The 15858-nt window shown below is 37.3% G+C and overlaps 1 protein-coding gene across 2 annotated transcripts in view; it reads left to right on the top strand.

Moving 5' to 3' along the window:
* Window positions 1-1928: 1928 nt before the first annotated feature.
* HACE1 (HECT domain and ankyrin repeat containing E3 ubiquitin protein ligase 1) overlaps window positions 1929-15858 on the top strand; it is a 63360-nt gene continuing 49430 nt past the window's right edge. For both annotated transcript variants that reach the window (XM_012724253.1, XM_004673731.2), the window contains exons 1-5: window positions 1929-2175; window positions 8501-8555; window positions 9413-9502; window positions 10455-10559; window positions 13793-13868. In XM_012724253.1, coding sequence (XP_012579707.1) covers window positions 2100-2175; window positions 8501-8555; window positions 9413-9502; window positions 10455-10559; window positions 13793-13868 — 402 coding nt within the window. In that variant the 5' untranslated portion in view covers window positions 1929-2099. The remainder of the gene's footprint in view (window positions 2176-8500; window positions 8556-9412; window positions 9503-10454; window positions 10560-13792; window positions 13869-15858) is intronic.

The raw sequence follows: 15858 nt of genomic DNA, 5'->3' as shown, positions 1-15858 counted from the left end.
ATTTCCTGTTGAAGCCAGGGTGTGAAGGGCTGGACATGGTTCAGACTGGCCCCATGCATTTTGCATTCCTTTGACGTTGTGACCTCTCCCATCTGTTGTCATTCTGGTTTAAGTCTCATCTGAACCAACTAGTTAGAAGGTCTGCCCTGAGGCTGCTGCACCCTAGCATAAATGACTGATGACTGCAAGTTGGATGGCATTGGCAGGGAATACCCAGCTTCTCTATATCCTATTTCCTAGATGATCATGTAGGACTCGTTCTTCCTCTGGACCAGTCATCATAGGTCATCAGCACATACCAGCTCACTGATTGAAGGACAGTTTTGCCTTTTTGAGGAGTGATACTGTGAGAGTCCGAGCCCTTTGCTTCTTTCTTACTTCAGCAACTGTTGGACATGGTTATAGATCGAAGATGAGAAAATTCTTCCCTTAACTTTTGTCACTGGTAATTTTTAGGTGTATACTTATTTGTGTGAATTAATTCTTTTTTGTTTCAGCTGCTCCAGTTTTTTTTTTTTTTTTTTTTTTAAATAAAGGTTTAATTATTTATGCACACAGAACTGGAGTACAGGCCAGAGGCTCAGGGGCGGCGAGAGGCTTCACCAGAGACAGAGTGGGAAGCAGAGCAGGCAGATCGATGAAGCACACTGCTGAGGGGAGCTGCGGACGGTCAGGAGAGGTCTGCCGGCGCCATGTGGATCACCTCCTGGGCAGGGGGGGAATTGAACTCATGCTGAAGTGGCTTTAGCTTCTTAGTGCTGTGCTTTAACCCGCTGCACCATCAAGGAGGGCCCCATTTCTGTTTTAACCTGGCCTACCACTCAACTTCTGAGTAGAGCTGACATAGATACTGATTGATTTTATTCCCATTAATTTCTTCCACATTTTTTAATCACGTTTTTTGGTAACTCAACAGCTTCTAAGTTTTTGGATTTCCCATTGGAATCTGTCATCCGTTTGACATTTCAGCATAGCACTAACTAAAATTTTATTTTAGTATGTCATCACCCACATCTTTCCCCAAATTTAAACTTGTGTTAGAAGGTACTGGATAGTGTGGCGTCCTTGCACTCATGAAATTGTCCAGAAGGAGGGATAAATAAATAACTAAGCTATGATTAAGTCACCTTACCGAAAAGAAAAAAACATATTATTTTACATTTGTTTGACTTTATTATTCTTTAAGTAAAGAATGAAATAAAGTATATTTCAGCAGTTTATGTATTTGGAAGCAAATGTACCAAAACTGGGATGACAGATTTTTTTTTTAAGATTTATTTATTTATTCATACAGAACTGGGGTACAGGCCAGAGGCTCAGGGGCGGTGAGAGGCTTCACCAGAGACAGAGTGGGGGAAACAGAACAGGCAGATTGACAAAGTACACTGATGAGGGGAGCAGCAGGCGGGTCAGGGAGCAGCAGGTGGGTCAGGTGTGGTCACCTCCAGGGCAGGTGGGAATCGAACTCATACGAAAGTGGCTTTCGCTTCTCAGTGCTGTGCTTTAACCCACTGCGCCACCGGGGAGGGCCGATGACGGATTTTTTTAAAGAACATTTGTGTAGCCCCAATTTGCTACTGACATATGACAGATTGACAGAATTGAAAAAAGCTGCTCCAGCACAATTTTGACGCTACAGGTACTGTGTGGAGTGGGGATTCTCAGGAAGTCTCTCCCGGAACTTAGGGATACGCTCAGTTTTCGCAAGGCTTTCAGCACGCGCCCCTTCCCCGACCCGCAGCCCCTCACCTCCGCCAAGGCGTGGGCTCCGGGCTCAGCCATTATAGCTCCTCCCCGGGCGCGCGGCTCAGCCGGCGGGAAACTACAGTTCCCAGAAGGCCCTGCGAGTCCGGCAGGGAAGCGGCAGCGGCGGCAGGAAGGGCGGGGTCGGAGGTGGCGGCGGGTGCCCTTTCTGTAGTCGGTGGGGCAGCCCCCAGCTAGTGGGCGGAGGACGCTGTCCGGAACCGTCCCCCGCAGCCCCTGGTGCTGGCCCCGGCGAACGCACGGCTCCGCCCACAGTGGGGGCCCAAGGCGGGATGTAGGGCGCTGGGCGCGGAGGCCGCTGGCGCGGTGGGGGCAGCGCGGAGGGCGCCCCGAGGATGGAGAGAGCGATGGAGCAGCTCAACCGCCTGACGCGCTCTCTGCGCCGCGCGCGCACCGTGGAGCTGCCGGACGGTGAGCGGGACTTCTGGGCTGGTAGCCCCCGGGCTGACTTCGGGGTGGTGGGGGCGGGCCTCGGGCCTCGGAGCGGTTTTGGGGGAAACTAACCCCAAACAGAGAAAACGCCCACCCTTACTTTCTAAACCGGAAGGGGTCTCGCCGCGCCACCCCTGAGTATCCCTGTTCTGCAGCTTCAGCCCTGGCAGGTGGGGATCAGTTTTGCGGGGGGCCTCTGCCAGTAGGAGTCCTGCTGATGCAACCGTTGGATCAGCCCCAAGTGCCTTCTGTCGATCCTTTTGGGGGGTCTTGGAGGGGCAGAAGTATCGGCCGGATGGTGGAGACCCAGTTTCAAGAAAACAGAGTTATGGGCCATTATTCAGTGATTGTTTACTGGGACTAGAAAAATGTTCCCAAATAGTATTGTTTACTTTAAGCTTTTCGAAAATGTAGAACAGTATTATTTTTGGACAATAGTCAGGTAAAGAAAAGGTGTCAAATAACAAAACATGTACTCAAAGTGCATATAATGTACTTTGGGGGGCACATATAATGTATGCTTGTATATATGTGTGTGTGTGTGCTTATATCTACAAACATATACTTTAATATGCGTGTCTGCTTTTATTCTTCATCTGTTCCTCATAAATAGGTGGAGCCTGGGGAGCTACCACAAGGCATAGTCCCTATTTCAGGAATTTTAGTTTAGTGTGTCAGGGTCCCTTCAGGACAGGTGAAACTGTGGTGATAAAGTTTTGTTTGTAATCTTAATAACTCAGACTTTTCTCATTGCCAATGGGCAGTAGCAGTGGAGGCTCCCTCTGGGGCTAATGGCTCTGTATGCCCAAGAGACAGAGAGATTAGGGAAGAGTTAAAGGCTGGTGAATTTTGTGTTTTAAAATATACCTAATGACATTGTAGAACTTTGTAAGGATACATGTTGCAAATGCTGAATGTAATTTTTGTTTTGTAATAGATCTTTATGAGAGCTGCTTTATACTTTTTTGTCTTAGTCTGCCTCTGTAGGTACTACTTTAGGATTGATATATAGAAGAATCATAAATTTAATTTTAAAAAAGATTTGTTTTATTCACGCATACAAGAACTGGGGTGTAGGCCAGAGGAGTGTGTGTGAGACTGAGATTCACCATTCATAGTGGGGAGCAAAACAGGCAGATGTACTGAATATACTGTTGATCGACCAGCTGGCAATACAGAAGAGTTCTCCTGTGCCTATAAATTTAATTTTATCAACATTTTTAAGGCTCTGAGTAGACACTCTTATATTGTTACATACTATTTGGGAAGTTTCATGAACGGTTTTGAGAGTCTGAAGTCTAGAGTAATTGCAAATAAAACCTTCGCTTATGTTGCTTGGTAAAAGTGACATCTTGTTTGCATTTGCTTTTCTTTGATTTTTAATTTGCTTATATTTACTCTTGTCCCTAATTTCTGATGAATCTTTGAATTCTTTCAGATTGTTTTATTCAAGTATATGTGTGGAACATTCTAATGATACAATTGCATATTATTTTGCTAGCATTTGAAGTTCTGAGTTCTCTGAATTTAGGAAGTATTCAGATTTTCTGTCTGGTTAGAATTCAGCAATTAATAAGCATCTAATTGTTACAAACTAAAGGTTTGAAAGATTTTACTCTAAAATTTACGTTGTTTCAGAATTTATTTGTACATTATTTGATTTAGTGACTTGAATACGGAGAGGAAACAATGTGTTGGGTAATGAAAATCGAAGTATTAATTACTAAGTTATGGAGAGCAGGTTGTGAGTCAAACTAGTCAGGATTAACAGGAATTCCCTTAGGGAAAGGAAAAGAAGGGAAAGAGGTTACTTTGGGGATATGGATTCTCAGTGGGCTTTAAAAAGTTGATTCATACTCTCATATTAAAAAATAGCCTTAAACTATTGCGTTTTCAGTGAAATAGTTTAATAATAGAAATTGGGTTTAGTATATGTTTTGAAAGGTGATTAGAATAAGTATCAGTTTTTAAAAAAATGCTCCCATTTAAATATTTGGGGAAATATTGCACATAATGAATCTGAGCCTCCTATTCTTTAAAAAGATTTGCCTTTTAGCTGATGAGTGCTGAAACTTTATTAATAAAAATAACTATATATCTGATATAGTGAGAGATTTAAACATCCAATTACTTTGAAAACTTTATTGAAATACCCATTGTTCATATTGTTTTCATGAAAGCAGAAGAGGAAGCACCTGACAACAGATTTTATTCTGTTTTTTCATATTGCAAAATTTTTCTGGATATTTGCCTTTTAGAAGATGACTACATTTATTTCTTCATACTTTTTTTTTTTAAATGTATTTATGCATATAGAACTGGCATACAAGCCAGAGGTGCGGGGGTGGTGAGAGGATTCACCAGGGAGAGTGGGACCAAGTACACTCCTGAGGGGAGCAGCGAGCCAGACAGGAGACATCAGTTGCACCATGTGGATCACCTCTGGTGCCAGGGATTGAATTTGCACTGAAGTGGCTGTGGCTAGCTTGCCGTGCTGTGCACTAACCCATTGCGACACCAGGGAGAGCCTATTTCTTCATACTTTTAGTGTAATGAGCTATATTTTTGTAAGGTTAGTATGACTTAAAAAATAAGTTCTACACCTAAATTTTATGTAAATAAACACCATATGTAAATCAGCAAAACCCATGAAAACCATGTAATGATCACTTAAAATTAGTATTATCTGATTTATATTCACAAATAGGGGAATTTCCTGTTTATGACTTTGTTTATTGTATACTGACTTAATTGAGATTGCCATAGTTCAGAAGTTCAAATTTTAACTGGGTCTGTTATATATCAGAGACGACGAAAGTTTTCAGGCCAGGGGCCTCCCTAGTGGCACAGGGGTTAAATCTAAGCACTATGGAGCTATCCACAGCCACTGTAGCTCTTAGTTCGATCCCAGCCAGGGAGGTGACCCACATTACAGCAGACCTTTCCTAACCACGGGCTAATTCCCTCATCAGTGAATTTCAGTCAATCTGCCTGTTCTGTGCCCCACTGTATCTGGTGAATTGTTACAGCCTCCCATACCGCTGGCCTACACCCCAACTCTTGTATGCATAAATAAATAAAACAATTCTTTTTTTTTAAAAAAAGTTGCTAGACCAAGGGAGGCTTAGTGTATGTAGTTATTTTTCAGTTCCTGGGGTGACTCACTGGTAGTTTATAAGAACAGGTTAGTGGGTAATGTAGAAGAGTATAAATAGGGTGTATTGCACATATTTAAAATAAGTATTATATACCTTTTGGTTACTCTGTACAGTGTGTTTTTAATAAGATTTTTGTTGAAGAACTCTGGAATCAGTCAAGTTTGATTTCCAATTTAGTCACTTAATGCTGCCATCCTATAGCGTGTAACAGCTTAGTGCTTCAATTTTCTCGTTTGTGAAATGGGAGTGTTAACAATACTTCCTTCACAAGGTAGTTTGAGGATAAGAGAGATGATACATGTGTAATATTTAGAATAGTTCCTTTGTAATGATTTAAAACATCTTGGCTATTGTTAATAGGACCCTCTTGCATTATTTTTATAATGAAAGAATAGTTGTATCTGCAAAAGGCATGGATTTATCTTTTTTGATTGCTGAGTAATATCCATTGTGTATATGTACCACATCTTTTTAATCCAGTCATCTACTTTTAGGTGTTTGGGCTGGTTCCGTATCTTCCTGATTGTAAATAGAGCAGCAGTAAACATGGGGGTGCTGGTGTCCTTTTGAATCAAATGTTTTTGTGTCCTTTGGGTAGATACCTAGGAGTGGAATTGCTCGGTCATATGGAAGCTCCATTTTTAGCAGTGTGAGATACCTCCAGTTTTCCATAGTGGTGGTACTAGTTTGCATTTCCACCAGCAGTGCAGGAGAGTTGCTTTTTCTCCATATCCTTGCCAATATTTGTTGTTGCTAGTTGTTTTGCAGCAACATGGATGGAGCTGGAAGGGATCATGCTTAGTGAAATAAACCAGAAAGAAAAAGAAAGATATCGGATGGTTTCACTCATAGCAGGAGAGTAAGGGACCAAGGGGGGAAGAAAGTAACTGTAATAAAGAAAAAACAAAAAACAACAAACAACTATATACCAGAGACTTTTAGGGGGGTGGAGTGGGGAATCGGATCAAAAATGGTGTGGGAAAGGTGCACAGGACTATGGTGATGGCACACGGGTGAATTGATGGTGGGAAGTCCACAGGGATTACAACCGAGATAGAAAAAGGCACAAAATAAAGAATGATATAAAAATAAATTAAAAAATAAAGCCACTGCATTCCAGAGCCTTTAGGCATTAAAAAAAAAAAAGTTGCATCTGAATACAGAACTTTGCAGTGGTGACTAAGGACTACATTGCTTTTCATGTATATACTCAAAAATATTAAAAAAATATATGAATAAATTGTGGGAAATGGTAACAACTTTTTCCCTCTAAATAATTATATATTTTTGAATATATATGTTCCTTCATGTGTAATTACATACAATTATGAGAGCCAATGCAATGAACAACAATTTTTGTCATCAAATACCCAGTCCATATTGCTTCCACCCCCTCTCAGATATCATAATACAGATATAAAAACTAAGGGATTAACATTGGCGTAATATTTACTGAACTAAGACCTTCTGGAATTTCATGAGTTTTTCTTCTGATGTCTTCTTTAAAATTTTAGGATGCTACCCAGAATACAACATTGTGTTTAGTTGTCTTATTTCTTCAGGCTCCCTGAAATTGTGGTAATTCTTCAAATTTACATGTCTTTAATGGTTCTGAGAATTTTCTTATTAGAGGACTGTTAGGATATTTTATGAAATTCTTTTATTTGTATTTCTTTGATGTTATCTCATAAGTAGATTAAAGTTGTGCATTTTTGCCAAGAATACTGCAAAAATGATGTGTACTCTTCTCAGTAGATTATATCAGGGACTCTTTAGCATTAATGTGTATTATTTCTGATTATAAGTTTTTATTATTTGATTAAAGCAGTATGTGCTGGGTTCTCCACTGTAAATTTACTATTTTTACTTTGCAGTTAATCACTGTTTGGGGAAGATACTTTGATTCTATGCAGATACTGTTTCTCCTCAGACTTTAAATTTTAGCATTGATTTTTTAAAAAAAGATTTATTTATTTATGATTACAGAAAGTGGGTATAGGCCAGAGGTGCAGGGGCCGTGACGGCATTCACCAGAGATAGATTGGGGAGCAGAACAAGCAGATCAATGAAGAACACTGCTGAGGGGAGCAGGGAGCAGGTCAGGAAAGGTCTGCCGTGCCATGTGGTCACCTCCAGGGGCGAACTCATGCTGAAGTGGCTTTATCTTCGTAGTGCTGTGCTTTAACTTGCTGCGCCATCAGGGAGGGCCAGCATTGATTTTTTTTTTTTAAAGATTTATTTATTTATTCATACAGAACTGGGGTACAGGCCAGAGATGCGGAGGGTCAGAGGATTCACCAGGGACAGAGTGGGGCACAGAACAGGCAGATCGACGAAGTACACTGCTGAGGGGAGCAGCGGGCGGGTCAGGAGAGATCTGCCTCGCCATGTGGATCTCCTCCCAGGCAGGCAAGGATCGAACTCATGCGGAAGTGGCTTAAGCTTATTTCAGTGCTTTAACCCGCTGCACCACCAGGGAGGGCCCCAGCATTGATTTTTAAGAGCTAATTTGTAGTTGTCAGGATTACATCAATGTAAATACCTTTTAAAAAATATAAACCTTTATAAATTTTTGTAATAAAAAAATATAAATCTTTAAATTTATTGGATTGAAAATGAATTGACCATTAGTAATATATAAAAGACAATTCAAACACCAGCTGGAATTACATAAGTATAATATGGCATCATAGATATTGCTAACTTTAAACCTTTTCTTTTTGGGTCATGTTTCTGTGAATTTATTCTATAAATGAAATAAGTAAGAATAAGGTTTAATGCTGTTTCATAAAAGTTTTAATAGTTTTGTTGGCAAGAAGCATGTGCTCTGTACATTTAATATTTTGAAATTATTTTAGCATATATATTTGATTTCCATATAAGCTTAGCAGTTTTTCCCCAAATCGTGTGATAAAACTTGAAGTTGACAATTTCTCTTTGTGAGTAAAGGAAATTTCAGTTGCTACAGCTACAAAAATACTAGATCTCTAGTTTTCCTTTCAAATCCAGAAGCTAAGCACTTTTTATGACTCTGAAGAGGGGGTAACCAGTAACAGAAAAAGAAATTCTGTGGTTTTACAAATTTTACAAAATCTCTGGAATTCTGTTTTAACATAGGAGATAATGTTTAAATTTTTTTTATTCAGATAATGAAACTGCTGTTTATACGTTAATGCCAATGGTTATGGCGGATCAACACAGGTAAGTGCTATTTCTCAAATTTATAATTTTGGAGAAGTTTAATTTAACTAAATATGTACACACATACATGATGTCGATGTTGCACTATTTAAGTTATATAGCTTTTAATTTTTGGTCTGTGAAATAAGAAACAAGGTTTTCCACACTCCATAACTGTAAAATTCTATAGTGAGTTTCAAAGTGAATAATCAGATATTTTAAATACTTGGGTGGTCACTGACATAGAAAAAAAACACATTGTGGTGGTTCTGTGAGAGTTCATTAAGCTTTATAGCAAAATATTATAGAAGATTAGGGGTGAAGGGTAACTTATTTTCCTACTTTGATATTCTATTGCAGAGCACAGTGAGGTAGAGTTGTGTGGCTGTGTGATAAAGTATTTGTTCTAATATAGGAGCGATAACTGCTGTTGTGTAATGAAAAGAAAGTAAAAGTATTTAACAAATTATTTTTTGCCTTAAATTTCCTGTCTTACATAAACATGTTTTTGTTTGATTTTCCTATTTTGTCAAAATTAATACAGTCTCAGCTTTCTGTAATGGGTATAGCCAGCCAGTCTTTTTCTTCTTTCTCAAGAATCTAGGGGAAGTGGAAGTCACTAATCAATTAGGTCTTCTTAGAGCAGGTGACAGCACTTGGGAGTATCAGATGGTGAAACCCTCAGCATCAAGTTATTGATCAGAGCAGTGGATTTTGAACAGTACTACTTGTAACTGCCGACTGACTCTGAGACATGAGTGTCTTGTTTTTGGTTGATGTGGCACAGAATCTCCTGAATTATTGGTTAAGAGTAACTGCAATATTAATCATAAGATTTTTTTTTTAACATACTGATTTTTAATTTATCTTTGGTGTAGGTCGGTTTCTGAACTACTATCAAATTCAAAGTTTGATGTCAATTATGCATTTGGACGTGTGAAAAGAAGTTTACTTCATATTGCAGCAAAGTAAGTCCAAAGATATTTTAGATTAAATTCTGTTTTAGCATTTTGACTGGTAAGCTTTGACTGGTATTGACTTGTAGCAGATACAGAAAAGTTAAGCTAGTTATGTGGTTCTTTATCAGATTTAGTATGTAGTGTGCTACTCTTGGCTTCTTTGTTTAGATAAATTGGATTCAAGTCTCGTATGTCCTAGCTTGTTCTAGATCAGTTTAGAGGAGGTTAAGCATGGGGATTGTCTTAAGAGAGTATGTTCACCAAAAGTTACCTTTATCCTACTTCTAGCCTTGATGTGTTAACTGCTTGTGAAGTCACTGGCTTGACATTTTTACCCACAAATTTCCAGTGTATTACTAATCAATGAGTTGATATTTGGCCTCATTTTAGGATCAAAGTGGCTGTATGTATCTTTCTTATTAATTTGATTTCTGGAAGGCCAGAACGTTGAGAGCCTAGTTTCTGTTATTATATCTTTTTAAAGATTTAAATCTTAAAAAAAAAAATACTTATTTCTTTATTACTTTTACATGGAAGGTCTGGGATATAGGCCAGAGGTGGAGAGGATTCAGGATTCACCAGACAGAATGGGGAGCAGAACAGGCAGACTTACAGAAATAAACTGCACAGAGGAGCAGTAGCAGAGACAGGGGAGGTCTGCTGCACCATTTGTGAGTTAGCTCCCTGCTCTGGGATTGAAATCAGGCCATAGTGGTGACAGCACTGAGACTTAATCCTTAGGATACCAGAGAGGTCCCCACTTTATATTACGTAGTAATACTTAATAGCTATAACCATAGAACATACCGTCTAAAAGTAGAGATATTTACTGTTGGCAACAGAAATTAAATTAAATTATAGGTTAACATGGACCTCAAAATAGTCTTTGTTTTTTTTAATGAAGCTATGTTAACTGTGACTATTTGTTGAATGTAACTGAACTTTTAAAATACTGTTTTAGTTGTGGCTCAGTTGAATGCTTGGTTCTGCTGTTAAAGAAAGGAGCAAATCCTAACTATCAAGATATTTCAGGCTGTACACCTCTTCATTTGGCAGCTAGAAATGGGTAAATAATTTCATTTCCTTTAATAGAATAAGTTGTATTATTAGTTCTGACTGACAATATTTCAGGAACCCTTGACTTGGGCATTTCCATTCTGCTCCACATTTACATTGGGGCCAGGATTATTATTATTATTATCTTCAATTCCAAATAACTATCATATTTAATAATTTAAGTTGTTTACTAATATTTTTCTTCTTGAGAGTATTCAGAGTTGATTTTTAGTTATAGTGACATTTCATTCTGTGAAAATACAACTTTTACTGGTAGGTATTGGTGTCTATTTTGCCAGTTCATCTTTTGCCATATTTCATTTGAAAATTTTTTCCCCAAATTGCTTATTAGGTGATTTTATTAATAGGCTTAGCTTATTTTAATTGATTTAATCTTAACAATAAATATACTACACCCAGTTTATGATTGTTTGAGAATGAATTACATTTTAGCTGAACATTCTAAAAAGTAGCTAAGGATAGCTTACTTATTTTGGTGTCAATACTATTTTTCATTTTAATTTTGACAAAAGTTTTCAAAACAGTTGACTAATTCTATTTAGGATTTTTTTATTAAATACATTTTTTTTCCACTGTAAAAGTAATATTTTGAAAATATGAATATATTTTTGCCTTTTTCCTTTTCTGGTTGTCATGATGAATATCATTATGTTAGTGTGTGCTATTTTAAGTCTACTCTACTTTTTATGGGTTTCACTTCTTTTTCAGGAGTTTCAGATATATATCTGTGTCTGATTCACCAGTATTTTTCACTTCTTAAACTTCTCTTGGACTGAGAAACCAATCAAAGTGGTTAGAATTCTGTTTAAATTGAAATAGTTTTTAATTTGAGTTTGAGGAAGTTATATGTATAATTATTTTTGACTGCTATAAAACTTTCTCATGAAAATATATTCTTTTTTTTTTTTTTAAGGTTTATTTATTTATGCATACAGAACTGGGGTACAGGCCAGTGAGGCATGGGTGATGAGAGGATTCACCAGACAGAGTGGGGAGCAGAACAGGCTGACTGATGAAGTACACTGCTGAGGGGAGCAGTGGGCATGTCAGGAGAGGTCTGTCGTGCCATGTGGGTCACCTCAGGGACGGGGATCGAACTCATGCTGAAGTGGTTTTAACGTCTTAGTGCTGTGCTTTAACCTGCTGCGCAACCAGGGAGGGCCCGAAAATATATTCTTATGTATCTTTTCTTTTGGTTATTCTTGAAAGTGTTTTGTTTTCCAGTTAGAAGTGGAATTCTAGATTATTGAAGTGGCAGTCTGAGTGAAATGGGTCTGAGGCTAAAATTGTCATATCAGGGGAAATTTTTACCATATGAGGATTAAAGTGAAACCAAGAAGACAAAGAACCATAATCACTATGGTTGGACAGGAGTAAGACATAGCCCTTTGATCTTATCCAGTGTGTTTGATTTCCTGATTTTCTGTATGAATCAGTTTGTTTCCTGTTTTAGTTAGGTAACACTGTGCTGGTTAAACAATTGTTTTTATAATCATTGGCTACATTATGTATGTTGTAAAATGTCACACCTCAGGTCTTAGAATAAATTATTTATGTCCTTGCTGGATACATTATCCTAAATATTGTTAGGATATTGGCAGATCTCTTTGGAGACATTACATATAGAAAAATATCTGAGTATTCTGTCTCAACAGAATGTGAAAGGATAGAACATTGTTTGTATAGCAGTGATAAAGTATCTCTGCATTGTGGTAGGAGACTTACTTATTTTGGAAAACATTACCTTCGACGTTATGATGATTTGATATATCTTACACATTGTGGGGGGATCCCTCACTTACCATCACCTCACATGTTTATCTTTTTTGTGTGCATGAAGACATTTAAGTTGGAGACTAATTGCATTTTAAAGATGAAGAAGTATGCTGTTATGTGATTTATATGGCAAGTCAATGAGGAGAAAAGGAATAAGCATTCCTATCCTCTTTTCTAATTTGCATGCTTTTCTATGAATTAATATTCAGTGCTTCAATATTTTGGGTTTTATTATTTTTTGAATGGTTGCCTTGTATAACTTAGAGGTGCTCAATGAATATAAGCAAACTGACAAGTACTTGTTATTTCTGTTGCTTCTGATGTTTTTAGAAATAGCTTTTTACTGAAATTTCTTTATGAGTTCAAATTTGTCTAGACTGAACAAAAGTCATAGGGAATTCTGCCTCTTCACACTTGTCCTTTTGGGGGGTAGTCTTTTGTTCCCCTAGCTGTCACCGTCTGATGGGCAGTGGATTTCTTTCAACCTGGTTTAGCATTTCTTTCTTCACATAGTAGTACACTGCTAAATTGCCCTCCTTTCCTGTAAAAACCACATTAAGCTGTCACAGCATCCTTGGATGACTGGTCCATGTGTCATTTCGGTTACCGTAAGCTTTCTATGTTGCAGTATCAGGGCAGGAAGATAGTTGCTTTCTATATAGGAGGATCCTGCATTGCTCATGATTGTATCCTTTTTTTTTTTAATGCTTAGTTGTGAACTCATACAGAACCCATGTGTTAGTTTAATATTTTATCATCAATTCTTAGCAAAACAGGTGCTCACTTAGTGGGTTGTTAGTACTTTGGTTCTAGAAAGCAACAATGATGATTTTTAAGTAAGAAAAAGAGGATGTATTTCTGTCATATACATTATACCTTTTACAGTTCATTTTTTGGGTAGAGTAGCATTACTGATTGCTTCTTTTCTTCAATAGCCCCTAATCTAAGTACTTTTTAGGGATTGTTTCCCTGGCATATTCTCACCTGAGTGTTTTTTTTTTTTTTGAGCAATAGGTCAGTAATCCATGACAAGCTTCTAAATAAGTTTTTTAGAAAGTCAGCATTTTGGGTACAGACATATATTGATACACAGAGAAATACACATTTTAAACGTTGCATTTAGTTTATTAAAACTGGCCTTTTTTTCATAATCACTGAAATTTCGTTTCCTAAGTTTTTTAGAACAATATGTTACATGAAAAAACCTTGTAAATGTTTTAATTTTTAAGCTCATGGCATGAAGAAATGTGAGCCAGTTGAGTAAATAATAATGTATACACAGTAAAACAATTTTGTATTTTATTTCAAATTGTTATAGTGTTTGTTTACTAGAGACAATACTGTTATTAATTCATATTGAATGTGGTTAGTAACTCAGTAAAATAATTGTCATTTGTTTATATTTGTAGTACCAGTTATCTGTAACTATCATTTTTTTCTTTTCAGACAGAAGAAATGCATGAGTAAGTTATTAGAATACAGTGCTGATGTCAACATTTGTAATAATGAAGGCCTTACAGCAGTAAGTGCTAAGAATTTTATCTGAGTTTTAAAAAGTTTTAAGAAAATAATATTGAAGGTGATTGTAATACAGAGCATAATGCAAGTGTATCTGCTAGTTTCTTTCTTTATAGAAATTAAGAAAATGCAGGATATTTTGTGATACAATTCATGATATTTCTTCCTTCTTTTTACTATTATGACCTTCATTTATTTTGTAGTCTTGTTCCCTTAACATTTGCACTGACTTTCAAGGGACTTCTTTCAAGAGAATCTATCAAGATTTTGTTGAGTTTATTATATGTGAGGCATTTTTCATTATATTCTTTTCTTTTTTTTCTTTTTTAAATATTTATTTATTTTTGCATACAAGAGCTGGGGTATAGGCCAGAGGTGTGTGTGTGTGTGGGGGGGGAAGGATTCACCAGAGACAGAATGGGGAGCAGAACAGACAGACTGACTGAAATATACTGCTGAGGGGAGTAGGGGGTGCGGCAGGAGAGGTCCACTTCTCCATGTGGGCCAGCTCCCTGACTTGGGATCAAACTCATTCTGCAGTGGCTGCTGATAGACCTGTAGTGCTGAGACTTAATTCCCTGTGCCACCAGGGAGACCCCCTCATTTTATTTTTAATTTACTTTTGCCTAATTGTTAACATTATTAAAACTTTTCATGTGCCTTTAAAAAAAAAAATCTGTATATCCTTTTATGTGAACTGTCAGTTTACATCATTTACTCAAATTCTAACAGTATTTCTTTTTTTTGAAGATTTATGCATACAGAGCTGGGGTACAGGCCAGAGGTATAAGGACAGTGAGAGGATTCACCAGAGACAGAGTGGGGAGCAGAACAGGCCGGCTAGTGAAGTACACTGCTGAGGGGAGCAGCGGGCAGGTCAGGAGAGGTCTGCTGAGCCATGTGGGTCACCCCCAGGGCTGGGGATTGAACTCGTGCTGAAGTGGCTTTAGCTTCTTAGTGCTGTGCTTTAACCTGCTGTGCCACCAGGGAGGGCCTCTAACAGTATTTTTAAAAACTTTAATAAGAGTTCTTTATATATTGAAGATACTGATTAGTCCTTTGTGAATTAAATGATTTACAAATATTTCTTCCCATTTGCTTCTTAAAATTCTTAACACAACTCTTTTGTAGTGTAAGAGTTTTAAAATTTTGATCAAGTCTGTTACATCAGTTTTTCCTTTTTTGGATTGTACTTTTGGTGTCAAGTTTAGGGATTTTTTTGTCTGGACCTTGAAAAAAAAATTTTTTTTTTCCCTAAAAATGTTATAAATTTATATCTAAGTTTGTGATCTGTTCTGATAATACTTATTTGGTAACACTTATATTAGATGTGATGCTTTAGTTGAGGTTCATATTTTTTTCTGTGACTTTAAAATAACGGTTTGTTGAAAAGACTCCTTTCTGCATGAAATTGGTTTCACATCTTTCTCAAAATTCTGTTGGGCATTTTTGTATGGACGTTTTTCTGGATACTCAATTCTTTTAGACTGATCTGTGTGTCTGTCCCTTTTCTAGTGCCATGCTGCCTTGATTATTATAGCTATGTAAGCCTTAATAACAAGTAATTTCTCCTTTATTTTTCTTTGTTAAGGTTGTGTTAGCTATTCTGGTTTCTTTGCTTTGACATATAAATTTTAGAGTGAACTTGTCTACATTGACAATTAACCTTCCTGGATTTTTATTGGAATTGCCTTAAAATTCTAGATTAATTTGGGAAGAATTGGCATCTTTCCTATGTTGGTTGACTTTTTCTAATCTGTGCATACAGTACATGTCTCTCCAATTATTTTGGTCTCTGATTTCTCTTATATGCATTTGTACTCTTCAGCATATAGATCTTCAAAAAGTTTTGTTAAATGAGTACTACATAGTTCATTTTCTTTGGGGAAGTTGCAAGTGGTATTTTGATATTTTGCTTGTGGTATATTCACTCATAGTATGTAGAAATGTGATTGCTTTCTGTGTGTTATCATATGTCCTTATTCTAATTTTTT

The sequence above is a fragment of the Condylura cristata genome, unplaced genomic scaffold (genome assembly GCF_000260355.1).
Source record: "Condylura cristata isolate star-nosed mole 26May11 unplaced genomic scaffold, ConCri1.0 scaffold00001, whole genome shotgun sequence".
NCBI classification, from domain to species: Eukaryota; Metazoa; Chordata; class Mammalia; order Eulipotyphla; family Talpidae; genus Condylura; species Condylura cristata.
This window is presented reverse-complemented; position numbering and strand designations above follow the sequence as displayed.